The following is a 24,128-nucleotide window of genomic DNA, read 5'->3' on the forward strand; positions in this document are numbered from 1 at the left end:
TCAGGAAGATCCACTGGAGAGGGGATAGGCTACCCACTCCACTATTCTTGGGCTTTCCTTGTGACTCAGCTGGTAAAGAATCCGCCTGCAATGTGGGAGACCTGGGTTTGATCCCTGGGTTAGGAAGATCCACTGGAGAAGGGAAAAGGCTGCCCACTCTAGTATTCTTGCCTGGGGAAGTCCATGGACTGTATAGTGCATGGGATTGCAAAGAGTCAGACATGACTGAGTGACTTTCACTTCACTTCACTTCAGTGATGGGGAAACTGAGGCAGAGGGCTGAAGGAAGGTTTGTCTGCAGCCTGAATCTGGAGAAGAAATGGAAGAAGAGAACTATCCAGCTTCAATTCAGCACCAGGAAGCTGAGAGAAGGGAGCCCATGTGTTGTAGTGCATCTTTGGTGTCTGTCTGTGAGACTGTAAAACCACGATTCAATCATTTGTGATGGTGCATGCTAGGCTTAGGCTTCACAGGTGGCACTCGTAGTAAAGAACCTGCCCGGCAATGCAGGAGACAAAAGAAACGTGGGTTTGACCCCTGGGTCGAGAAGATCCCCTGGAGGAGGAAATGGCAACCCACTCCAGTATCTTTGCTTGGAGAATCCCATGGACAGAAGAACTTATCGGACTATAGCCCAAGGGGTCACAAAGAGATGGACACGACTGAAGCGACTTAGCATGCACACACGTACTTAGCTTAAGGTGGGAGGATAAGACTGTGATGCGTGACCACACTGGCTGTTGTGATGGTGTGTGTTGCCAGCAAGGCAAGGTGTCATGAGGCTCTGTGACAGACGTGTTTTCAATGTGTCATAAAATTGTCATGTGTGTCATAAAAATCCAGGAAACTCATCATCCGGTTTCTTTTTCTAAAAGAAAAAAATGTCTATTGTTATGGCTGTGCTGGGTCTTCGTTGCTGCTGTGGCTACTCTCCAGTTGCAGTCATGGGCTTTCCCCTGTGGTGGCTTTTCTTGTTGGGGAACACGGGCTCCAGGGCACGTGGGCTTTAGTAGTTGTGATGCATGGATTTAGTTTCACTGTAGCACGTGGCATCTTCCTGGACTAGGGATTGAACCCATGTCTGCATTGGCAGATTTTTAACCACTAGACTACTAGGAAAGCTTTTGTTTCCCTTCTCGTCCCTGGTACCTTGAAGGGCACCTGACTCACAGTAGGTGTCACCATGTGCCTAAGAGAAAAGGAACAAATGTGCCTCTGATGGGACAGACGTTTTGGGGTATGGCTTGTGGTTTGGCATTACCCTGATAGAATCTTCCTGCTCTCAGTTTTGGGGTGCAGAGGGATTTCTGGGGCTGTGGTGGGGCTATCCCTTCCTTATACTTAGTAGTGGTGATTTGAGTGGAAAAATACGAGACCCTGCTGCTTGGAATGGGGATTGGGGTCAGGCTGTGGACCCCTTCGCCAACCCCCACTCTCTCCCCAGGGAGATGTTCAGGAGCTGGTGATAAGCCCAGATCCCCAGGCTGCCTTCCAGGCATGTGAGCGGTACCTTCCTGGCTGTGATGACCTGGATCCAACAGTCACCACGGTGAGTATGGGGCTTGTCCTGAGGTCACTGGCTCAGACATCCCTGGCTCCAGGTCTCAGGAATAAGTGAATTCTGAGCCCTGTCCATGGGGCTGAGTGACCCCCGCCCTCAAACCATTCCTAGGCATGAATGACTTTGACCTCCAGTCGCATAACTGACCCTTGGCCCCAGATCATGTATTGACCTTGACCCCAATTCCCAGGGCTGAGTGAGCCCTGGCTTTAAAACACAGGACCAATGGACCATGTGCCAGCATGACCTCCCGTGATCTGAGTGATGGAGTCTCCACTCAGGGCCTCTGGATCTGATTGGAATCCTCTCCCCAGGTCCCTCAGGGGGAGCCAGAAACCCCTCCCCCTAGGCGGAAGGGGAAAGGAAAAGGGAAGAAAAAAGGGCGAGGTCGTAAAGGGAAGGGCAGGAAGAAGAAGAACAAGGAAACTGTGGCTGTGAGTCCTCCTCCTGGCTCCCTGGACAACCAGGTAAGGGGTCTGCCCTTTGCCCGCCCTGCTTCTGGACTCTGATCCCCACTGATCCCTTGTGCCTCATCCAGGGTCTCCCCCTCTGGTCTCCAGTCCCTGACCTTTGACTTATCTCGGCTGACCAATCACTGTTGGGGGGGGGGCTTATCCTGTCTTAGGAGGTCTCTCATATCTTCCTCCCAACCTCCAGTTCTAAGGGTGGGGGTGCTGGAGGGAGGGGACACACCAGATGAGTACATTATTATTAGTGGGGTTCTTGTGAGGGCTACTGTTTAAGAAGAGCCACTAGCTGGGTTCAATGATGGGTTTGTTGGTGCGTCATTGTTTGGCGTTGACTGGTTGGGGTTATTCAGTGAAGGGTCACTCACTGAGGGGACTCATTGGAAAAGACCCTAATGGTGGGAAAGACTGAAGGCAATAGGAGAAGGGGATGGCAGAGGATGAGATGGTTAGATAGCATCACTGACTCAATGGATGTGAATTTGAACAAACTCCAGGAGATAATGGAGGATGGAGTTGCCTGGTCTAATAACATCCATGGGGTTTCAAAGAGTTGGATGTGACTTGGTGAGTGAACAGCAACAACAGCAATTAGGGGCACACTATTTGGACTCCCCGATAGAGATTACTGGTTGACATGGGTTACTGTAAGGAGATATTTATTAAGGTTGATGTTTGGGGGTTTCTAATTGGAGGTCATTCTTGGAAGCCATTGATGGAGGCCATTGTTGGTGTTATTGGTGTCACTAGCTTAAGGCTCATGGTGGGGGAGTGTCATTGTTGAAGATCACTAATTGGGGAAGTCGCCAGTGGGGGACTATTGATGAGAAAGCACTAGTGGGGTCACCAGTTGGAATCACTCGTTGGGGAGTGATTTTGGGGGGATCATGGATGACATAGTTAATTTGGGAGTCCCTGATGGGTAATTAGTTGGGAAGTCATTGATGGGTCATTGGTTAATGAAATTACTGTCCGGGGGGGTCATTGGTTGGAGAGCACTAGTTGAGTTCATTTGTGGGTATTCGTTGTTGGAAGATCACTGGTTAAGAGGATTCATTGGTTAGGGGGTCACTGGTTAGTACTTCTTGTGGGGGTCATTGGTTGGGGAGGTCACTGACTGAAAGAGTAACTTGTTGGGGTCATTGATGGAAGTCGTTAATGGGGGGCCAGTGATGGGTGACTGGTTATAGGAATACCTGGTGGAAGATCAAAGATACAGATTATTAGGAGGTGTTTTGGTTAGTCATTGGTTAGGATTCTTAATGGGGGTCACTGATCACAGGTTATTAATTGGAGGGTCACTAAATTGGGCTTCCCAGGTGGAGCTAGTGGTAAAGAACCCACCTACCAATGCAGGAGATGCAGATTTGATCCCTGGGTTGGGAAGATCCCCTGGAGGAAGAAATGGCAACCCATTCCAGTATTCTTGCTTGGAGGATCCCATGGACAGGGGAGCCTGGAAGGCTATAGTCCATGGGGTCAGAAAGAGTCGGATACGACTGAAGTGACTTAGCATGCATGCATGCAATGGTTCATGACTGTAGGAATAATTGGGGGCCATTGATGGTGGTCATCAGTTGGCAGGGCCACTGTTTAGGTGTCCCTGGTAGGTGCCCTTTGTTGGGATCCTTGTTTGGAGGGTCACCGGTTGCATTACATCTGTTCTCAGCATCATGGAGAAAGAGGTTAGCGCTTCAGCCTAGAACAGAGATGCCAGGACTATTCTACCCTTCCTCAGCCCCTTCCTCAGCGCCAACCCTTCACCTGGGCCCCCACCACCCGCTTTGCACCCTGACCCAGTTCCTTTGCAGCTGTCTGGGCCAGCAGGAGCTCGAACTCCCCCTCTGACTGCAGCCTGGCTGGCTGACCGCTGAGCTCTGCCTTGGGAGCGGACACATGAGCTAGGCTTCCGGGAGTCTGGCCCTGAGTGCTGGACATTGACCTTGACCACTGGGCTTTGGATCCAGTCCTGCTGTGACTCCCAGCCCTGGCCAGCCCCGACCATCCTCCACACAAGAGGGCTCCCCCTGCTGGCTGTCCTCATCCAGCCAGCACACCTTCGCCTCCACAGGCCTGAGGGTGCCCTATATACCTCTGATGTTTTTTGAGAATCCTCCTCTGTCCCCCTCCCTGGACTGAGTGCTCTGGGAGACAGGGTCTGTCTCTTCCTTCACCTTCCTTTTGCCTTTTTTTTTTTTTTTTTAAAGTATCTTCCCTTTTCACCTTAAAAATTATTTATTTTTTTATATAGCTGTGCCTTGTCTTAGGCTTCCCTGGTGGCTCAGATGGTAAAGAATATGCCCAGAATGTGGGAGACCTGGGTTTGATCCCTGGGTTGGGACGTTCCCGCTGGAGAAGGAAATGTCAAACCACTCCAGTATTCTTGCCTGGAGAATCCCATGGACAGGGGAGCCTGACAGGCTACAGTCCATGGGGTCGCAGAGAGTTGGACACAATTGAGTGACTAACACTTTCACTGTCTTAGCTGTGGCACGTGGGATCTTTCTTAGTTGCAGCGTGTGGGATCTAGTTCTCTGACCAGGGATTGAATCTGGGCCCCCTGCATTGTGAGCGCAGAATCTTAGCCACTGGACCACGAGGGAAGTTCCCTCCCTTCCGCCTTGATTGACCTGGTACTCTCTCTGTCCTTCCTCCAGACCTCCACTGACATCCCCAAGACAGAGACACCAGAACCAACTCTGTCTCCGACACCCACGCCTTTGGTCATCACCACAACTGTGACCTTTGGTAGCAATGTCACCATCCTAGAGGTTGGTGGGAAGTGGACGGGGCTGGAAGGGAAGGTCCTGGGGTGGTGGTGGCGGCAGACAATGAAGAGCTCGGGGCAAACTTGGGTCTGTTCCAATGTCCTCAGGAGGGCCTGGACCCTGACAATGGAACTGAACTGGAGACCCTGGAGACTGAGTTAGACAGAGAAGATGAAGAAGAAGGTGATCCCACCATGGGCCCCCACTTCCGGGCAGCAGAACAGTCATGGAATACTGAGTTCCAGATCTTTCCTGTGAGTTTGGGTGGCTTAGGTGCAGGGACTCCTTCCTGGAGCCACACATGGCCACATTCTTTTTTTTTTGCTTTCTTTGCTCTTGCCTAGAATGCCTTCCCACCACCCCAGTACAGTTGACAAATATTTATCTACAGATACTGTGCTAATGTGACAGGCATTGTGCTAATGAATGGCTCTGTGGGTAGGGTGATTCATTTGGCTTTTAGTCTAGGCATGATGAGAAGCCCTCTGGAGAGGGAACATGACTTGGGAGTTTTCAAAGCTCTCTCTGGTGCTGAACAGCCTATGGACTGTAGGGGGAGCCAGAAGGGCAGCAGGGAAACCAGCGGTCTATGCAAAAGGAGAATCCTGCGGACAGAAGAGCCTGGCCCGCTACAGTCCACAGGGTCGCAAAGAGTAGGACACGTCTGAGTGATTAATACACACATGCATGCAAAATAGAAAGTGGTAACCTGGATGAGAGTGGTGGTGGTTGGGGGAGAGCGGAGGGGGCAGACAGAGACAAGTGGACTGACTTGAACCGTGCCCCATTTTGCTCTTGCTGCTGAAGGTGAAGAAAGATGCTAAGATGACTGGGGAGATGCATGGTGGCACCACTGAGTAAGATGGGGAAGCCTGAAGGAGGAGCAGGTGAAAAGGGTCAATGATCTTATTTCGGATGTGCTAAATTGGCAACTGGGCTTGCCTGGTGGCTCAGTGGTAAAGAACCCGCCTGCCAGTGCAGGAGACGCTGATTCAATCACTGGGTTGGGAAGATCCCCTGGAGAAGGAAATGACAACCCTCTCCCATATTCTTGCCTGGAAAATCCCATGGACAGAGGAGCCTGGTGGGGGCTTCAGTCCATGCGGTCCCAGACTTGACTGAGCGACTGAACAACAGTGACAAATTGGCAACCCTTGTTTGGTTGTCAGTGCAAGTGATTGGTTAGAAAATTCTGGAGCTCAAGGGGTGGTCTAGACTGGAGATAAAGACTTAGAACTCATTAGCAGAGAGATTCTATCTTTAGTCCAGGGATTGGAGGAGATTGTCTAGAAAAATACCGCACATAGGGAAGGCATCTAGGTTCTAGCCTTGATGTTGGACAAGGAAGAAGGTGAATAATCCTACCATCTTACCCTGAGTGTTTGTGATGTGCTAAGCATTGTTTTAACTTCTTCATCCTCCCATGGGATATATAGAGCAGGCTTTGACCCATGAACTTTGCACGTGAGTCTGCAGGAGTTAAATAAGTCTGTAGGAGTTGAATAAGTTGAATAAGTGAGAGGCAGTTCCAGGATTAAGATCTCACAGCATGCCCCAGAATTCATGGTCTTCACCTTGCTGCAGCACAGCCAGCTCAAAACTGGAAGCTGAGCTGCTGGAAACATATTGGTTGAAGAAAGAACAACAGAGGCAGCTCAGAGAATGGACTCTGTGTATGCATGTGTGTGTGTGTGTGTGTGTTTAGTATGAAGTCAGTTAGCTGAGAGTTCTGTGTCTGAGTTCCAGGCTCACATCTGTTTTCTTTCCACCCCCTGCTCCAGGGTGCTGGGGAGAAAGGAGAAAAAGGAGAACCAGCTGTGGTCGAACAGGTAAGGGGTCTGGGGCTGGCAGAGTTGCAGGGGTGTGGGCAAGAATGGGGGTCACACTCCTTTCTCCCCCAGGGACAGCAGTTTGAAGGACCCCCAGGAGCCCCGGGACCCCAAGTGAGTCATGACTGCATTCCCCTCTTCTTGCCTTTTACTTCCAGTTGGGGTGTTTGATCTCCCCGGGTGCGGAGTTGGAGTGTAATGTTGCCAGATCATTCAATGACTGTTAGATACTTGAGGCTCAAAAGATGAATAAAAAACGGGATTGAGATGTAAAGTTGGAGGTTTATATGGATCAGCGTAGCATTGAGGGGCCAGGAGTGGCTCAGGGATGGGGTAGGAAGGTCAACACGGGGCCGAGGTCAGTGGTGGGCCGCAAGTCCCCTTGGCTCAGACTTTGCACTTCTCATGACCTCTGTACCTCTGTCTGCAACAGGGGGTGGTTGGCCCCTCAGGCCCTCCTGGCCCCCCAGGATTCCCTGGAGACCGTGGTCTACCGGTAGGAGAGTCTCTCTGGCATGTAACCTTTGGGGAGAGGGAGATTTCAAGCTGGGGAGCTGAAGCTGGGAGCATGGCTGGGGCTGGGGACATCACCTTGGGGCTGGCACTGACCCCTCCTGCTCATCTTTCTCCCCATTCGTGAATTGCCATCTGGCTCCTCTTCCATCTTGGGGGTGGGGCTATCCCCTGCTTTTTTCCTTCTGTCTCTATCCTTGAGTGTTTTTTGTCTCTTTCTCTCCATGTCTGTCTTCTCATCTCTCTTTCATCTGTCTCCTTTCTGTTTCTGTCTCTTTCACTTTTCATCACTTTCTCCCTCCCTCCCTCAATTTCTCTGTGTTTGTCTTGTCTTCTGTATCTTCTCTCTCCCTACCCCCCTCTTTCCATCTCTCTGCCTTCACCTGTCTCTCTCCCTCTCTCCCGCTCTGTTTCTCTCTGTCCCCTCCTTCCCCTATCTTTTGCTCCATCTCTCTATCTCCATCCCTCTGTGTCTCTCTTCCTCTCTCAGGGCCCTGCTGGCCTCCCAGGCATCCCTGGCATGGATGGGATCCGGGGTCTCCCGGGCACTGTGATCATGATGCCGGTAAGAGGGAGACAGGCTGGCCTGGCCTTGGGGAGTGGAGTCCTGACCCAGGAAGTGGGGACCTCTTGTAGAAGTTACCCTCACTACTAGTTGCCCTCTAGTTCCAGTTTGCAAGAGGCTCTCACAAAGGACCCCCAGTATCCTTCCAGCAGGCCCAGGCTCAGGCAGTCCTGCAACAAGCTCAGGTGAGGGGAGGATAATCCGGGGACTGTTGGAGGGTGGGGCTTCCCCATTGGCTCAGCGGTAAAGAATCTGCCTGCAATTCAGGAGATGTAGGTTTGATCCCTGGGTCGGGAAGATCCCCTGGAGAGGGGAATTGCAACCCACTCGGGTATTCTTGCCTGGAGAATTCCATGGACAGAGGAGCCTGGCAGGCTACTGTCTATGAGGTAGCATATAACTGAGCATGCGTGTCAGGAGCTAATGGGAGGACATTGAGAGAATGACAAAGATGGGAGACTCTGAATAGTCAGGAGACAGGTGGATATTTAACTCTTGACGATGATTTTGTGGGGGTGTGGAAGACTTGAGGCTTTGTTCCCCTCTGTCTCTTCAGCTCTCTATGAAAGGCCCTCCTGGCCCGGTGGGGCTCACCGGACGCCCAGGTCCCGTGGTGAGTAAGGAGGCTGCGTGGAAGAGGGAACACATCCGTGGAGATGACTCTAACTCAAACTCCCTCTAAGTGCATCACCCTGTTTTTCTTCTCCAAGGGTCTTCCTGGGTATCCAGGTCTGAAAGGAGAGATGGGAGAAATGGGGCCGCAGGTGAGATTGGTGGGGTGAGGGGCAGGGTGGATGGGAAGGTGGATGTCTCCCATGGCCACAGGATAAAGTGCGAGTTGGGGAAAATAGCAAAAGGGCTGATGATACACTTGCAATTACTGCCTTTTTGATGTTTGAAATTGTGGTGCTGGAGAGTCCCTTGGACAGCCAGGAGAGCAAACTAGTCAATCCTAAAGGAAGTCAACCCTGAATATTTGTTAGAAGGACTGATCCTGAAGCTGAAGCTCCAATAACTTGGCCACCTAATTCGAAGAGCCAGCTCATTAGAAAAGATGCCGATGCTGGGAAAGATTGAAGGCAGGAGGAGAAAGGGGCAACAGAGGATGAGATGGTTGGATAATATCACAAACTTGATGGACATGACTTTGAGTAAACTTCAGAAGATAATGAAGGACAAGGAAGCCTGTCATGCTGCAGTCCATGGGGTCGCAGAGAGTCAGACACGACTTAGTGACTGAACACAACAGGGAATGACTTAAATTAAGTCCTTACTCTTTGTTATTCTTTTTCTGCCTCCTTTTCTTTCTCTTCTAGGGTCCCCGAGGGCTTCAGGGACCTCATGGGCCCCCTGGCCGAGAGGGAAAGATGGTGAGTGATTCGTATGTCTTCAGGTCATCCCTTAGCCATCTCTCAGCACCCAACATGAGCCTCGGCTCTGTGTTCTCAGGGTCTGCTGGTGTCATTGGTGGGATAAGAGCACTGAGGACAGGGAATGGCAGTCCACTGAGGGTTATGGACTGCCGTTCCCAGTCAAGGGTGACAAAGGAAGCTGGCCAGGTCATGGAGTCAGGGAGGACCAGCTGAGGAATGATGCTTGAGTTGAGATTTGAGGTATAACCATGGAAACAGGAGGGGAAGGGCATTCCAAGCGAAGGAACAGTACATGCAAAAGGAAAGACTGGCACATTGGGGAAAATGATAATTCCAGATAGTATTAATGTTCCATGGGGAACATACAGCAAGGAGATTAATGCAGACTGAAGATGGGGGCTTTTTTTTTTAAGTGTACTCTTCTCTTTTCAAAAAATTTATTTGTAAAAAATTTATTTATTTTTAATTTTTCTGACTGTCCTGGGTCTTCCTTGCTGTGAAGGGCTTTCTCTAGTTGCAGTGAGTGGGGCTACCCTCTCGTTGTGGAGCACAAGCTTCTCATCGTGGTGGCTTCTCTCATTGTGGAGCACAGGCTCCAGGGCCCACGGGCTTCAGTAGTTGTAGCTCATGGGCTCTAGAGCTCAGGCTCGGTAGTTGCGGTGCACAGGCTTAGTTGCACTGTGGCATGTTGGATCTTCCTGGATCAATTCTCAACCACTGGACCAAAAAGGAAGTCCTCTTTTTATTTTATTTTATTTTTTGGCCATGCGGTATGTGGGAATCTTAGTTCCCCAACCAGAGATGGAACCCTTGCCCCCTTGCAGTGGAAGCATGGAGCCCCAACCACTGGACTGCCAGGGAATTCCCTGAAGACGAGGGTTCTTCATTTTTGTGATGCTGGTAACTCGGATTAGAGAAAGGGCACTAGGGATAAAGAGTAATGGATGGGTTTGAGATATACTTGAGAGGTTCAATTAGTACACAGCGAAACCACCAGCACAAGGGACTGCATGAGGAAGGTACTCCCCACATGGCAGTAGATGTCCTGACTATGTCACCCCTACCCCCCACAGGGCCGCGCTGGAGCAGATGGGGCTCGGGGCCTCCCCGGCGCTACGGGACCTAAGGTAGGTGATGTGGCCAGGACTGGGACTTGGAGGGACTGTCAGGGTAGAGGATTCAAGGCTCAGATGGTATCTTTTTGTGCAGGGTGATCGGGGCTTTGATGGCCTGCCAGGGCTGCCTGGTGAGAAGGGCCAAAGGGTGAGTGTGTGAGGCCCTTCCCCCACATCCACGCCCCTCCCGATATATTCATGACACTCTCCCCACCCCCAATATCAGAGCCTCCATCCCTGTGTCTGAGTGCTCGCCCCTCACACCCCATCTCCCTTTCTTGGGGGTTGATCTCTACCCTCATCTTTTGACTCTGAATGGCCCTCTGTGTTCCCCACTCCAGGGTGACTTTGGTTATGTGGGGAAACCTGGTCCCCCAGGAGAGGATGGACGGAAGGTAAGTTTGGAAGCAAGTTAGGGGGTGGTTTGGAAGCCAGAAAGCCAGAATGAGGGAAATAGAACATTCAGGAGACTGGGGGAGGGGTGAAGGTCTGCATTGGAGACTCAGGAGGCCCCATCAGGGGCTCAAAAAGACAGATGGAGAGTTGGGGGTTAGTACTAGAGTTACTGGGCTTTCCCTATGGCTCAGCGGTAAAGAATCCACCTGCCAATGCAGGAGACATGGGTCCCATCCCTGGGCAGGGAAGATCCCCTGGAGGAGGAAATGGCAACCCACTCCAGTATTCTTGCCTAGAGAATCCCATGGACAGAGAAGCCTGGAGACCATGGGGTCGCAAAAGAGTCAGACTTGACTTAGAGACTAAACAACAACTAGAGTTCAGAGGTGAGGCCCGGGACTGCAGGTCCAGACTGGGGTCACGGGCCTGAATTTCAAGTCACGTACACCCAGCTGGCTGGATTCTGCCACAAGTTCTGACTCTGATGCCTTGGAAGGGGCTGCCCAGATGAGGGAAGGTGATTCTCTAAAGGTCATACCCTTGCCTCCCCAAGTGATGCCACTTTCCCACAGGGAGCAGAGGGACCTCCGGGGCCCACTGGCCAGGCAGGGGAGCCGGTGAGTATGAGGGACCCCTGGACTGCTTGTCTGACGCAGAGGAGGGAGGCAGGCCTCCTTGGGCCTCAGAGCAGGGATGCTGGAATAACATTAGCTCCCACTTCCTTGCAGGGGCCCCGAGGACTGATTGGCCCTAGAGGCTCCCCCGGACCCCTGGGACGCCCGGTGAGAACATCACTGTCTTTCTACATCCCTGTTTGTCCTTTCCTCACCATTATCTCCTCTGCATGTCCATTCCTTGCCGCCTGGCTTCTCTGCCCACTCACTGTTCCCCCTGTGCCTCTCAGCGTCTCAGACGCAGGCTCCTCCACGTGTGTCTGCCCTGGTCTCACAGCCTCTCCTCCCCCAGGGTGTGATTGGAAGTGATGGTGCTCCAGGTGCCAAAGGAAATGTGGTACGTGTTCCAATACCTGATGCTTTCTTTCTTTATCTTTGGCTACACTCAGTCTTTGTTGCTGCACGGGCTTTTTTCTAGTTGCAAGTGGGGGCTACTCTCTAGTTGCAGTGCACAGACTTCTCACTGTAGTGGCTTCTCTTGTTGCAGAGCACGGAGGGGCTCTAGGCGCATAGGCTCTAGGTCCGTGGGCTGCAGTAGTTGCAGCATGGGGACTCCATAGTTGCGGCTCCCGGGCTCTAGAGCACAGGCTGTATAGTTGTGGCGCACGGGCTTAGTTGTTCCTTGCCATTTGGGATCTTCCCAAATCAGGGATCCAACCTGTATCTCCTGCATTGGCAGGTGGATTCTTTACCACTGAGCCACCAGGGAAGCCCCACCTGATGCTTTCTTTTAAATTAATGAATGAATTAAAGTTTCGTTTGGGCTGGGTTTTCATTGCTGGGCACAGGCTTTCTCTAGATGTGGCAAGCCGGAGCTACTCCTCACTGTGGTGTGCGGGCTTCTCATTGCGGTGGCTTCTCCTGTTGCAAAGCATGGGCTCTAGACACACGGGCTTCAGTAGCTGGCAGCTCATGGGCTCTAGAGTTCGGGCTTAGTACTTGTGGTGCATGGACTCAGTTGCCCTGCGGCATGTGGAATCCTCCTGGACCAGGGATTGAACCCATGCCCCCTGCATTGGTTGGTGGATTCCCATCCACGGTGCCACCAGGGAAGACCCCCTGATGCTTTCAGACACTCTGACCCTATGACCACCCATATCCTTGTCCACTCCCATGACCCTTTCCCTCATTTCAACTTCACTGACACCTCAACACCACAACCTTTCCAGCTTCACAGAAACCTCACTTTCTCCCCAGGGTCCTCCAGGAGAACCAGGCCCCCCAGGACAGCAGGGAAATCCTGGGTCCCAGGTTTGAGCTATTTTTCCAATAAGGGGGGGAGGGGTGGTCCATGAAGGTCATAGACCATTCTTAGCTTCTCCAACTTCTGCTCTCACTGTCCTTTTCTAATGCTTTTCTTGTCTTTTAAAATATCTCCAGGGAATTCCCGGCCCCCAGGGACCCATCGGCACTCCTGGGGAGAAGGTGAGTGACAGCTCTACGTTTCCCTCCTCTCCTATCATCTTCTTCCTTCAACTCTGCCTGCAGGAAAAGCTTCCCATTGGGCCCCTTTTGTAAGCCATGGATAATGATCAATTGCAGCAGTCCCTAAACAAGCCCAGAGTAACCAAGTGTCATTGTTGGAGAAGGGCTGATGGTGAGAAATAGACCTCAACCGAGTTTAGAGAACAAGGGGATATTATCAAGACACGGGGGAACCTCTCAGAAGCCAGAAAGTATTACCAAGATTCATGGGCCAAGAAATCCTTTTCTTTGAGGTCTTGCAGTGTCGTCTTTGTTCCTCTGCATGTCTGTTTCCATCTCCCCTGAAAGACAGGATTCTTTCTATATACATCTTGAAAAAGCAAAAATGTTAGTCGCTCAGTCACGTCTGATTCTTTCTGACCCCATGGACTGTAGCCCACTACGTGCCTCTGTCCACAAGATTCTTCAGGCAAGAATACTGGAGTGGGTTGCCATTCTCTTCTCCAGGGGACCTTCCCAACCCAGAGATCAAACCCATGTCTCGCGCGTTGCTGGTAGATTCTTTACCGTCTGAGTCTGTTCTTACTTCAACCCTGTTTCTACACAATCTTGTACTGCTCTGTCACTATTTCAGTTCCCAGCTCCTTAGGATCTTACAGTTTCTTTACCCAAACCCATCTGATCATAGTTTCAATGAGACAAGGTGTTGCTTCCCTCAAAATTTCAGGAGAGAGTCTGACTGGCTTAGCTGGGCCAGGATCTCCCCTCTGGACTCATCAACTGTGTGCAGGACATAGAGGGGTCACCACATGCCTGTGTAGACCCACCACTCTTCGGTGGAACTGTGGGTTGAAGGGGCTTCTAAAGGAAGGGGTCCCCCATCCCAGCATGTCTGTCACACTATTTTTATATCCCTTGCCTGAATTCTCCCAGAAGCAGAGGCTTTCTGAGGCATAGAGAGGGGAGGCGGCTTGTCCAGGGTCATACAGCAAGTTCGGAATTGCTGAGAATAGATTGCTTGACCAGTAGGATCTGCTTTTTCTCTAACCTTGAGGTAGCTGCATGTCTGAGCAGGGATTTCCTGGTGGAATGCCAGGCCCTGAGACGCTGTATCTCTCCCTACTTTTCATCTTCTTTCAGGGTCCTCCTGGAAACCCAGGAATTCCAGGCCTCCCAGGATCTGAAGGCCCTCCGGTGAGAACTAGATTCTGGGAGAAAGAGGAAGGAGAAGGGAGAGGCTTGGGAGTTTGGATGGCAAATCAGGTCTTTGACAACTCAGAACGTCTTTCTCCCAGGGTCACCCAGGTCATGAGGGCCCAACAGGAGAGAAAGGGGCCCAGGTAAGGGACCTGAAGAGGGGCTGATTTGGGGATGGGGGTTGGCAGGCAGGGCCAGGAGTCTCATGAGAAGAGAGATGAGGGCGCTGGGAACACGGAGGGGGAAGAACAGGTTGACACTGATCTTATCTCCATCTCAGGGTCCAGCAGGGTCAGCAGGCCCTCCGGGCTATCCAGGACCTCGGGGTGTGAAGGTAAGTGATGCTTTGGGCCTGCAGTTAGGGCTGATTCATCAGCACTGACTTCGGGAAGCTGGCTCCATCAGACACTTCTACAAGAGTGTGAGAGAGGAATCAGCCCGCCAGGCAAGGTGCGGTGGAACTGGCCCTATGCAGCAGGGTGTGTTCTACTTTGAAGCTGAACAGCCAAAGGGTAACATTACAGCATAGTTGTCACCTTGCAGTTGAGAATAGTTAAACCCATTACAGGCTGAACCCCACTGTTAAGCACACACATCACATCCCCAGGTCAACACATTATAATCAAGCAGAGGGTTGTTTTAAAAGCTCAAATAGATAGCCAGTGGGAATGTGCTGTTTGATGCAGAGAGCTTAAATCAGTGCTCTGTGACAACCTAGAGGGGTGGCATGGGGTGGGAGGTGAGAGGGAAGTTTAAGAGGGAGGGGACATATGTATACCTATGGCTGATTCTTGTTGATGTATGGCAGAAACCAACACAACATTGTAAAGCATGTATCCTTCAATTAAAAATAAATAAAACAAACAAAAGCAACAAAAACTCAAGCCAAGAGCCATACAATCTACAAGCCTAGAAGTGCTAGGACCACTTGAGAGCTGTACTGAATAGAGACTTACTGTTGACCAGCTGTAGGGACATTGTATTAAAATCTGTGTGGTAGCTAAGTCCAGTTACCTTGTAGCTAAGTACAGGTATCCATCACCTGTAGTCTAAGAACAGAGTTTGGTTAGTCTAAGAACAGTCTAAAAGCCACATTTTCGCATTGTAGACAAGCTTCACCCTATAGCCAAGGAGGTGTAGTTATGTTGTAGCTGGCCATGAAGTCCTGTGGGTGTCCAAACTCAGAGTTCCATTGAAAGTCAGGCATGGTTTTCTATGTAGAGTTGAAGGCTATGTTTTGGCTGAGTCTAGTTACACCATAGCCATGGTCAGAGAACAATTGTGGTCAAACTCGGTTACATCGTGGTCAATGAATTGCCCTGTGGCTAGAGACAGTCATGATAGTGTCAAAACACATAGTTACATCGTATCCAAGGGTAACTTCATTGTAGTCACTGAATTCCATTATAGTGTGTCTCCCTGTGGCTGGAAACAGTCATGCTATTGTCAAAACATAGTTATAGTGTATCCAAGTACAATTTCATTTAACTCACTGAGCTCAGTTACACTGTAGCCGAGTGCAGCTTTTCTTATGGCCCAAGCCAAGAATTTGGTGTGAGCAGCATCTGGGCTTGCACTGAGCAGTCTCACTGTAGCCAAGCACAGACTCCCCTTGTTGCCAGGCACAGAGTCGCACTGTATCCAGCACAATGGGAAACATTCCTTCGCCTTTAGAATGAAGCTGGGTTCTGGAATGTTCATCCTTTTCCTCCTGCCAGAAGGAACTGTGGACACAGTGTCCCTAGGAGATGGAAATCAATTACTTGGAAATTTGGCCTTCCCTTCACACCCCCACACAGATGATCTTGGGAAGCTGCCAGTGAGAAGGGGCGGGGGAAATGAACCTCTTGTACACCATACTAGCAGATGATGGGACAAGATAATTTTCTCTGGGGCTTCTCCCCACCCCCTCCCTCTAGTCCTGCATCCTCTTGGGACTGTCCTGGCTGTTTCAGGGCAGAGGACTGAGTTCAGGGCCCTTCTTAAGTGGGGGCAGCATGGGGACTGAGAGCTTCTTTCTTTTCAGGGTACCTCTGGCAACCGGGGCCTCCAGGGGGAGAAAGGAGAGAAGGTAAGAAAGGAGGGGATTCCTTGGGAGAGGGGAACCCTAATATTGGGGCTCTGACTCTGCCCCTTCATGAAAACCTTGACTTCTGATCTCTGTACTGTCTTCCACCCAGGGAGAGGATGGTTTCCCAGGCTTCAAGGGTGATGCGGGGCTTAAAGGAGATCGGGTAAGATGATCTCCAAGGGAGGAGTCTGGTGAATCTGGGGGACTTGGGAAAAACAGTGAGGAGGTGAACTGGGGCAAAGACAGCGGGCAGGGATGACAAAGAAGGACTGATATCAGGGTTTCTCCTTTCTGTTCCAGGGGCAACCCGGACCTCCCGGTCCTCGGGGAGAGGATGGTCCGGAGGGGCTAAAGGGGCAGGAGGGGCTGCTTGGCGAGGAGGGTCCCCCAGGCTCAGCTGGGGAAAAGGTGAGTGGACCTGGTCACCCGCCTCCAGTCTGTCCCCAGCTTCCTGCAGTCAAGGTGTTCCCTGGCCCTTTGCCCTCAGCCTTCTGTCTTTTTATCTCCAACTTTAGGAGGCTCTCCACTTCTTCACTTCTGCAGCTCAGCATGATAGAGCAATGCAATGCACTCTATCTTATTTATATCCCATAACCACTATAGGCAACAGACATTTTTATCCCCATTCTACAGACAAGTAAACTGAGATTTGGAACAGTTGAATGAGCTGTCCAAGGACATGCCCCTAGCAGACAGGGACCAGGAGTTGAACCCATGTTTCCCTGGATCCCACCCTCCTCCCTTTGCCACCGTGCCCCAGCCATCCTGCCCCTCCCCCACTGACCCCCAAATTGCAATCTCTGACTTTTTTCCTACAATCTCTCTGCAGGGCAAGCTTGGCGTGCCGGGTCTCCCAGGTTATCCAGGACGTCCAGGCCCTAAGGTCAGATGCTAGGAGGCAGGTGGTAGGCAAGGGTAGGGTTTAGAGACTGATTACCATCTGGGGTTCTAGGCTGTGGTCTGGGGGGTGTGAACTGGCCACCTCATGGGGCACTTAAAATGTAAGATGTGGGCTTTGGCATCAAACTTAGGCTCAAATACCCAAGCTTATCTGCTAAGTGGCCTTGGGTAAGTCACTCCTCACCTGCTAAGTGACCTTGAGTAAGTCACCCCCTAATACCTGCTAAATGAACTTGAACAAGTCTATTGAGCCATTTTTCTCAGTTGCAAAATGGAGATACCAGCAGTAGCTACCTCATCAATTTGATTATAATAATGTTGATGATTTTGGTGATAATAAATCTGTAGGACCCTCTTACTGGTATGATTGAGGTTGGCTCAAACAAAAAGTCAGTAAAGAGCAGAATCATAAAAAACATGCAGCTTACATATCTCGAATTAATTATAACTTAGAATGTATTTATGTAAAAATGTACATGGGCTGCCAGTGTGTTGATGGATGAGGCTATTGGTAAGACGTGTCTCTCTGCCTCAGCCACACCCGTGTTACATCACTGATGATTTGTAGTTTTTGTTTACATAAAGCGGAGCAGAAAAATCCAAGACATTTGGAAGAAATCTGAGCACAGAATCCTCGAGTTCCATACTTTTGGCGCCTTGTTCTGGCACAGTTATCTTGCGTTTGTGTGTCCTAAGTCTCTTCGGTTGTGTCTGACTCTTTTCAATCCCATGGACTGTGGCCCGCTAGTCTCTGTCCATGGGCATCTCCAGGCCGAATGCTGGAGTGGGTTGCCACGCCCTCCTGCAAGGGATCTTCCCGCCTCTAACCCGCCCCTTACCCAACCGCCCCCACGTTCTTGACCCCGCCCCTGGCGCTGCCTCTGAGGCTGCCCTTTAACCAGGGCCCTGCATACCCTGGATGCCCTGCCTGCGTGCATGCTAAGTAGCTTCAGTCATGTCCGACTCTTTGCGACCCCATGGACTGTGGCCCGCTAGGCTCCTCTGTCCGTGGGATTCTCCAGGCCAAGAATACTGGAGTGGGTTGCCATGCCCTTCTCCAGGGGATCTCCCAGACCCAGGGATGGAACCCGCCTCTCTTACTCCTGAGTTGGCGGATGAGTTCTTTACCACTAGCGCCACCTGGGAAGCCCCATAGTTATCTTGCTCATGTCTATCTAATTTGACAGTGATTTTTTTAAAAATTGCTTTCCTTTATGTTAAATCTTTTCCATTTCTCTCTCTCTCTCTCTCTTTTTTTGGGGTTGAACTCTGCTGTTTGAAGGATCTTAGATCCCAAGACCAGGAATTGAACCCAGGCCCTCAGCAGTGAAAGCGCTGAGTCTTAACCACTGAACTGCCAGGGAATTCTTGTCTTTTCCATGTAACTTTGATTTTAGAGATATCTTTCTTTTCCCTTTCTGCATTTCATCAGTTTTCATAAGCTTTCATTAAATCACATGAGTCCATTGGCAAGAGTAACTGCTATAAACAGGTTTGGGAATTAACTCAAGGCACCAAAATTCAGAGCAGAACTCAGCCTGTTGGAGCAGGAATTCCTGGGAGTTCAAAGAAATTCAAAGGCTCGTAGCCAAGGCTGAGCAGCGTGCCTTGAGCATCAAGCAATGAACACATTACAGGAGGCCTGATGTATCAGTTAAGTTGAAGTCAGTTTTGGGTTGCTAGAATAAAAATGCCTTGGACTGGATGTTTTAAACATAGAAATTTGTTTTGGAGGCCAAAAGTCTGAGATCAGAGCGCCAGCATGGTTGGATTCTATGAGGGCTTTCTTCCTGGTTTGTAGATGAACATTTTCTGTCTTTGTCCTCACATAGTGGAGGAAAAGGCCCTGATGCTGGAAAATATTGAAGGCAAAAGGAGAAGGGGGCAGCAGAGGATGAGATGGTTGGATGGCATCACAGACTCAATGGACATAAATCAGCAAATTTTGGGAGATAGTGAAGGACAGGGAAACCTGGCATGCTACAGTCCATGGGGTCACAAAAAGTCGAACATGATTTAACGACTGAACAACAACAAAGGAGAGAGGGAGGAGCCAGAGAGAGAGACAGACCGAGAGAGATATAGTCTCCTTTCTTTAAAAAAAAACCTTTTTATTTTGTATTGGGGTATAGCCAATTAACAATGCTGTGATAGTTTCAGGTAAACCAAGAAGGGACTCAGTCATACATATGCATGTATCCATTCTCCCCCAAACTCCCCTCCCATCCAGGCTGCCACATAACATTGAGCAGAGTTCCCTGTGCTCTACAGTAGGTCCTTGTTGGTTACCCATTTTAAATATAGCAGTGTGTACATGTCCATCCCAAACTCCCTAACTATCCCTTCCCCCATCCTTCCCCCTGGCAACCATAGGTTGGTTCTCTAATTCTGTGAGTCTCTTTCTGTTTTGCAAGTAAGTTTGTTTGTATCATTTCTTTTCAGATTCCATATATAAGGGATGTCATACGATATTTCTCCTTCTTTGTCTGACTTACTTCACTCAGTATGTCTAGTCTCCTCTTCTTATAAGGACACTAATCCTATTTACGAGGCCCCTACCCTCATGACCTACTTAGTTCCCACAGGTTCCACCTCCAAATATTATCACACTAGGGACTGAGGACTCAACATGAATTTTTGGAAGACACAAACATTCAGCCCATAGCAGTTACTAATTGCATGAGTAACAATGACAGTTAACATTCGTTGAATTCATACTATGTACCAAGTACTTTGTAACAAAAATAAAACTAAACAAGACATTTTCTACACATATCCCATCTATCCTAACCAGAACCTTGTTCATATCATCCCAGGCTACAAACAGGGAGACTGGTGCTCAGAGAGGTTCAGCCATTTGTCTAGGGCCACACAGCTAGTCCAGAGATGGATCTAGGATTCAAAACACAGTGAGGGGTGGGAGGGGATATTGGAGCCTATGATGTCTTCTCCCCAGGTCAAGGGAGGATGCCTCCAAGATGGGCAGGAAAGCAACTACTGGAGTCAGTTAATAAGTATTGAGTAAGTGCCCACCATATGCCAGGCAGTGGGGATTAGGACTAGAGCGTTATGTCCTAGTCATTGAATAACTAAGCAGACAAGCAGGTCATTTCAAGACAAATATTATGGGGGAAACAAAATAGGAAAATGTGTTAGTGCATGATTTGAGGATGAGGTGGTCAGGATGGTGGTGGGAGGCTTCTTGAAGGAGGTGACATCTGAATGAGATCTAGATGAGGAGGGGATCTAAGAAGAGAATTTTAGGCAAAGGCAGACAGTGCAAAGGCCCTGAGGCAGGAATGTACTGGTATGTGAGTAGCATTAAAGGGGCTAGTGTGGCTGGAAAGGAGTGAGCAAGAGGAGAGAGGTGAGGATGCCTGAGGGCTGTCTTGGAGGAGGCAGGGGCTGGAGGGACCAAAGAAGCCTCTGGAATCAGTCACCTGGAAATGCCTGAAAAGATGGGATGACCAAATGGAGGGCTAACATTGCCCACCACCCATTCCTCATCTCCATTTCTTCTCTCTCATTCTCTTGATTCAGGGATCTATTGGCTTTCCGGGACCTCTGGGACCATTAGGAGAAAAAGGGAAGCGGGTGAGTCATGATCTAGGGGTCAGTGGGGAGGGGAAGGGCTCGCATGAGAGGAGGAGTGTGTGTGGCTGTGCGTGACAGCAGGTGGGACCCTAGGCAGGTGTGTCTGTGCCTGGAAGCACTGTGTGCACACACATTGCCACATGCAATGCAGGGCACATGTAGGTGATCCCACCTGGCACTACAGCACGTGTGCCCATGTGCCATGTGCATCCTACATGCCCTTCAGTGCAAATCAGATGGGACCTGGATGCTGCAGCCTCGGGGCTTGTGACTGGGTGAACAAGGGCACTAGCTGCATGTCTGTTGTGTGACTGTGGGCATAAATGCATGAAAGGGCATGTTGATGTGTGTTAAAGAATAGGGAAACACACATAGGAATATGTATTTCTATGCACCTGAGGGATTGTGTACACATGCGTGCATTGTTTGGCTATGTGTGCACTGCAGCTATGTAAATGGATATTGTGTATATGCACTCATCATGTACACCACTGTGTTTATCAAGACCGTGTCCTCACATGAGCCCATGTACATATGTGTTTACTACATTGGGTAGACACATGGGCAAAGAACATATTACCCGACAAGCTCCATGTGTCATCTCGAAGCTGTGGTCACCCCTTGCATGCCATGGTGGCACACAATCCTGTATGCATACCATGCAGCTGTGATAATTAAACAGGTGTCTGTGTGAGTGAACATGCTTCTAGGGGTGGACCCTCTAGGTACAATCCTAATATAACTGGGTGTCTGTCATCTTTTCATAGTTGGGTGTGTAAGTTGTCTTTATGTATTTGAGTGAGTGAAAGGCTTGCGAATGAATGTGAGACAGACATCTTCCAGGTCTCTGACTGGGTGTATTTGTGTGTTTCTGTCCTGTCTTTGCACCATCACCACCTTCTCCTTCCCCCTCGCCCCAATTTATGTTCCAGGGGAAGGCTGGGCAGCCAGGCCTGGAAGGAGAGCGGGGACCACCAGTAAGAAAATGGGGACAGGGCCAGAAAGATGGGCTACGAGGGGAGAGGTGGGTGGGAAGAGAGTTTGGGGGATGTCGGTGGTCCTTGGGTGGTCACAGAGGGAAGGGACCCTAAGGACTCGGCCTCACTTCCTGGCTCCCGCCCCCCCACCCCTGCCTAATCTTTGCTTCTTTTCACTTCAGGGTGCCCGTGGAGAGAGAGGGCAACCAGGTGCCACAGGGCAGCCGGGCCCCAAGGTATGGAGAGGGTGGGTGGCCAGGTACCCCCATGCAAGCCTTCTGGTTCAGGCCCACCAAGTCCCTCCCAACACATCCCTGTTGAGTTTGTTCTGCAGCCTGAGTCTAATTCATTCTATCCTAGGGTGATGTGGGCCAGGACGGAGCCCCTGGGTTCCCTGGAGAAAAGGTAAGTGAGTGAGTGAGTTTGTGTGTGTCTGTGTGATTCTGGCGGGGAGACAAGCCCAGAAGGTAGGGAGACATTATAATGCAGAATGCAGAAAGAGCCTCTGATATCCGAGAGCTGTGAGTTCAAGTCTTAACTTTGCTGCTCATCTGCTCTGTGACCTTGGTTGAGTCACCTAACCTCTCTGCCTCGGTTTCTTCCTCTACCAAATGAGAATAACCACAGTCCCCCTCCCAAAGGGCTGCTGTGGCAAATGAAATGACTTCCTGCAGGTAGAATGCTTGACCCCATGCCTGGCCTGCAGGAAGCACCCAGAATGCTTGTTGTCATTAGGTGGGACTCAGAGGGAGGGGGAGGAAAGCAGAAAGGATGCTCTAATGATTCTGCTTCCGTTTCAGGGCCTCCCAGGTCTGCAAGGTCCTCCTGGGTTCTCTGGACCAAAGGGTCCCCCTGTAAGTCAGCATATCCTGCTGGGGGGAGGGGGAACCAGGCAGTGGGGAAACTCCTTATTGTGCTTCAGCTCTCTCATGCTTTGTCTGTCAGGGTCCCCAGGGAAAAGATGGGGTACCTGGACACCCTGGACAGAGAGGAGAATTGGTGAGCAACCCTTTGACCTCTGACCCCTGACCCCATTGAGCTCTTCATTTCTTCCACTCCATGATATTTTTTTTCATTTATATTTTATTAAAAAAAAATTTTTTTTTTTGGCCACATCTTGTGGCATGTGGGATCTTAGTTCCCTTACCAGGAATGGAGCCTGCACCCCTTGCAGCGGATGCTCAGTCTTAACCACTGGAGCACCAGGGAAGTCCCATGACACCTTCTTTCAATGTTTCTCCTCAGGGTTTCCAAGGTCAGACAGGCCCACCTGGACCAGCTGGTGTCGTGGGTCCTCAGGTCAGAGTGGTCCCCACAGGTCTCCCCAGTTTTGCACCAGTTTGGGGATATTTGGGGGGAGGGGAGATGGTGATCCCAGATAGAACCACTACCCCAGGCCACCTCCATTCAAGATGAGCCTTCTTCCTTTCCAGGGAAAGACAGGAGAAGCAGGGCCTCTGGGTGAGAGGGGGCCCCCAGGGCCCCCTGGACCTCCTGGTGAACAAGGTCTTCCGGGCCTGGAAGGCAGAGAGGGGGCCAAGGTGAGACCACCACCCCACGGGACATCTCGGTTGAGTGACCCCAAAGATCCTGGAATGGCCTTAGCATCAACCCTGTGGGGGAGGGGACCCAGACTCACAGATTGAGGGGAGACGCCCCTGCTCCACAGTCTGACTTCCCTCCCCTGGACTCCTGCAGGGGGATGTGGGACCACTGGGACCCCTTGGGAAGGAAGGGCCACCTGGACCCAGAGGTTTCCCTGGTCCTCATGGAGCCCCCGGGGACCCAGTAAGTATGGTTTGCATGTGCCTGGCTGGGCTGTGAAGTGGAGAAAGAAAGGGGGGCTTAGGAGGGACATGGCCATAGCCTCCTGACCATGGAGGAGGAGGGATGGATCCCTGAACCTCAGTGCCAGGAAGGGGGTGGGAACTCTGAGCCCCCCAGAGTAAACACAGGACCTGGGAGCACTTTAGGGGGGTCTCTCTTTCTAGGGAAGCAAGTCGTGGGGACTTGTGGATCTTAGTTTCCTGACCAGGGGTCGAGCCCAAACTCTCAGAAATGAGAGCACAGAGTCCTGACTACTGGACTACCAGTGAATTACCTTTGGGGGTCTCTTGACTATGAATCATCTCCTCCTCAGGGACCGACTGGTTTAAAGGGTGACAAGGGCCCCCCAGGTCCTGTTGGTGCCAACGTAAGTGTAAATCCATCTGCTATGGCGGGTGGGCAGGGTGGAGGGGTCTCGAGATATCTGGGAAGCTGGGTATGGTCATGATCATGTTCTGCTATTTTGGGAGCCAAACAGGCTTGAGTCACACTCCTCTCTGCCACTCACTGGCCAGGCAGTCTCTCATTCCATCAGCCTCAGTTGGTTTGTCTGTAAAATAGTCCCATCTCTAGGTTGTAAACCTCAATGAGATGATCTGTCTGACACATACTTACTTGCATACCAGATCTCACCGTTTAAATGTGGGCCCTAGTTCCCTGACCAGGAATCAAACCTGTGCCCTCTCAATTGGAAGGGCAAAGTCTTAACCACTGGACCTCAGGGAAGTTGGACATGAGCCCCTTTAAAAACCTCCTTTCTTCTGGAGCTTACTACTATCTAGTCAAGAAGATAATGGATCAGCGGCGGTGAATGCCACAAAGCCAAATAATGCAAACTAGTGGGGAGCAGGGGAGAGCCCTTAAATAGTCTGGCCA

General features: G+C 50.6%; 1 protein-coding gene across 2 annotated transcripts in view; it reads left to right on the forward strand.

The window, feature by feature from the left end:
- The window catches only part of COL5A3 (collagen type V alpha 3 chain), a 44,676-nt gene that overhangs the window by 4,844 nt on the left and 15,704 nt on the right, over positions 1 to 24,128 (forward strand). For both annotated transcript variants that reach the window (XM_027547797.1, XM_027547798.1), the window contains exons 5-41: positions 1,445 to 1,549; positions 1,876 to 2,028; positions 4,686 to 4,799; positions 4,904 to 5,050; positions 6,578 to 6,625; positions 6,698 to 6,739; positions 7,059 to 7,121; positions 7,629 to 7,703; positions 7,805 to 7,888; positions 8,260 to 8,316; positions 8,414 to 8,467; positions 9,020 to 9,073; positions 10,150 to 10,203; positions 10,286 to 10,339; positions 10,533 to 10,586; positions 11,160 to 11,204; positions 11,316 to 11,369; positions 11,554 to 11,598; positions 12,459 to 12,512; positions 12,642 to 12,686; positions 13,827 to 13,880; positions 13,982 to 14,026; positions 14,164 to 14,217; positions 15,910 to 15,954; positions 16,064 to 16,117; positions 16,255 to 16,362; positions 16,784 to 16,837; positions 20,395 to 20,448; positions 21,381 to 21,425; positions 21,608 to 21,661; positions 21,786 to 21,830; positions 22,226 to 22,279; positions 22,371 to 22,424; positions 22,671 to 22,724; positions 22,859 to 22,966; positions 23,124 to 23,213; positions 23,566 to 23,619. In XM_027547797.1, coding sequence (XP_027403598.1) covers positions 1,445 to 1,549; positions 1,876 to 2,028; positions 4,686 to 4,799; positions 4,904 to 5,050; positions 6,578 to 6,625; positions 6,698 to 6,739; positions 7,059 to 7,121; positions 7,629 to 7,703; positions 7,805 to 7,888; positions 8,260 to 8,316; positions 8,414 to 8,467; positions 9,020 to 9,073; positions 10,150 to 10,203; positions 10,286 to 10,339; positions 10,533 to 10,586; positions 11,160 to 11,204; positions 11,316 to 11,369; positions 11,554 to 11,598; positions 12,459 to 12,512; positions 12,642 to 12,686; positions 13,827 to 13,880; positions 13,982 to 14,026; positions 14,164 to 14,217; positions 15,910 to 15,954; positions 16,064 to 16,117; positions 16,255 to 16,362; positions 16,784 to 16,837; positions 20,395 to 20,448; positions 21,381 to 21,425; positions 21,608 to 21,661; positions 21,786 to 21,830; positions 22,226 to 22,279; positions 22,371 to 22,424; positions 22,671 to 22,724; positions 22,859 to 22,966; positions 23,124 to 23,213; positions 23,566 to 23,619 — 2,427 coding nt within the window. The remainder of the gene's footprint in view (positions 1 to 1,444; positions 1,550 to 1,875; positions 2,029 to 4,685; positions 4,800 to 4,903; positions 5,051 to 6,577; positions 6,626 to 6,697; positions 6,740 to 7,058; positions 7,122 to 7,628; positions 7,704 to 7,804; positions 7,889 to 8,259; positions 8,317 to 8,413; positions 8,468 to 9,019; positions 9,074 to 10,149; positions 10,204 to 10,285; positions 10,340 to 10,532; positions 10,587 to 11,159; positions 11,205 to 11,315; positions 11,370 to 11,553; positions 11,599 to 12,458; positions 12,513 to 12,641; positions 12,687 to 13,826; positions 13,881 to 13,981; positions 14,027 to 14,163; positions 14,218 to 15,909; positions 15,955 to 16,063; positions 16,118 to 16,254; positions 16,363 to 16,783; positions 16,838 to 20,394; positions 20,449 to 21,380; positions 21,426 to 21,607; positions 21,662 to 21,785; positions 21,831 to 22,225; positions 22,280 to 22,370; positions 22,425 to 22,670; positions 22,725 to 22,858; positions 22,967 to 23,123; positions 23,214 to 23,565; positions 23,620 to 24,128) is intronic.

The sequence above is a fragment of the Bos indicus x Bos taurus genome, chromosome 7 (assembly GCF_003369695.1).
Source record: "Bos indicus x Bos taurus breed Angus x Brahman F1 hybrid chromosome 7, Bos_hybrid_MaternalHap_v2.0, whole genome shotgun sequence".
Taxonomy (NCBI): Eukaryota; Metazoa; Chordata; class Mammalia; order Artiodactyla; family Bovidae; genus Bos; species Bos indicus x Bos taurus.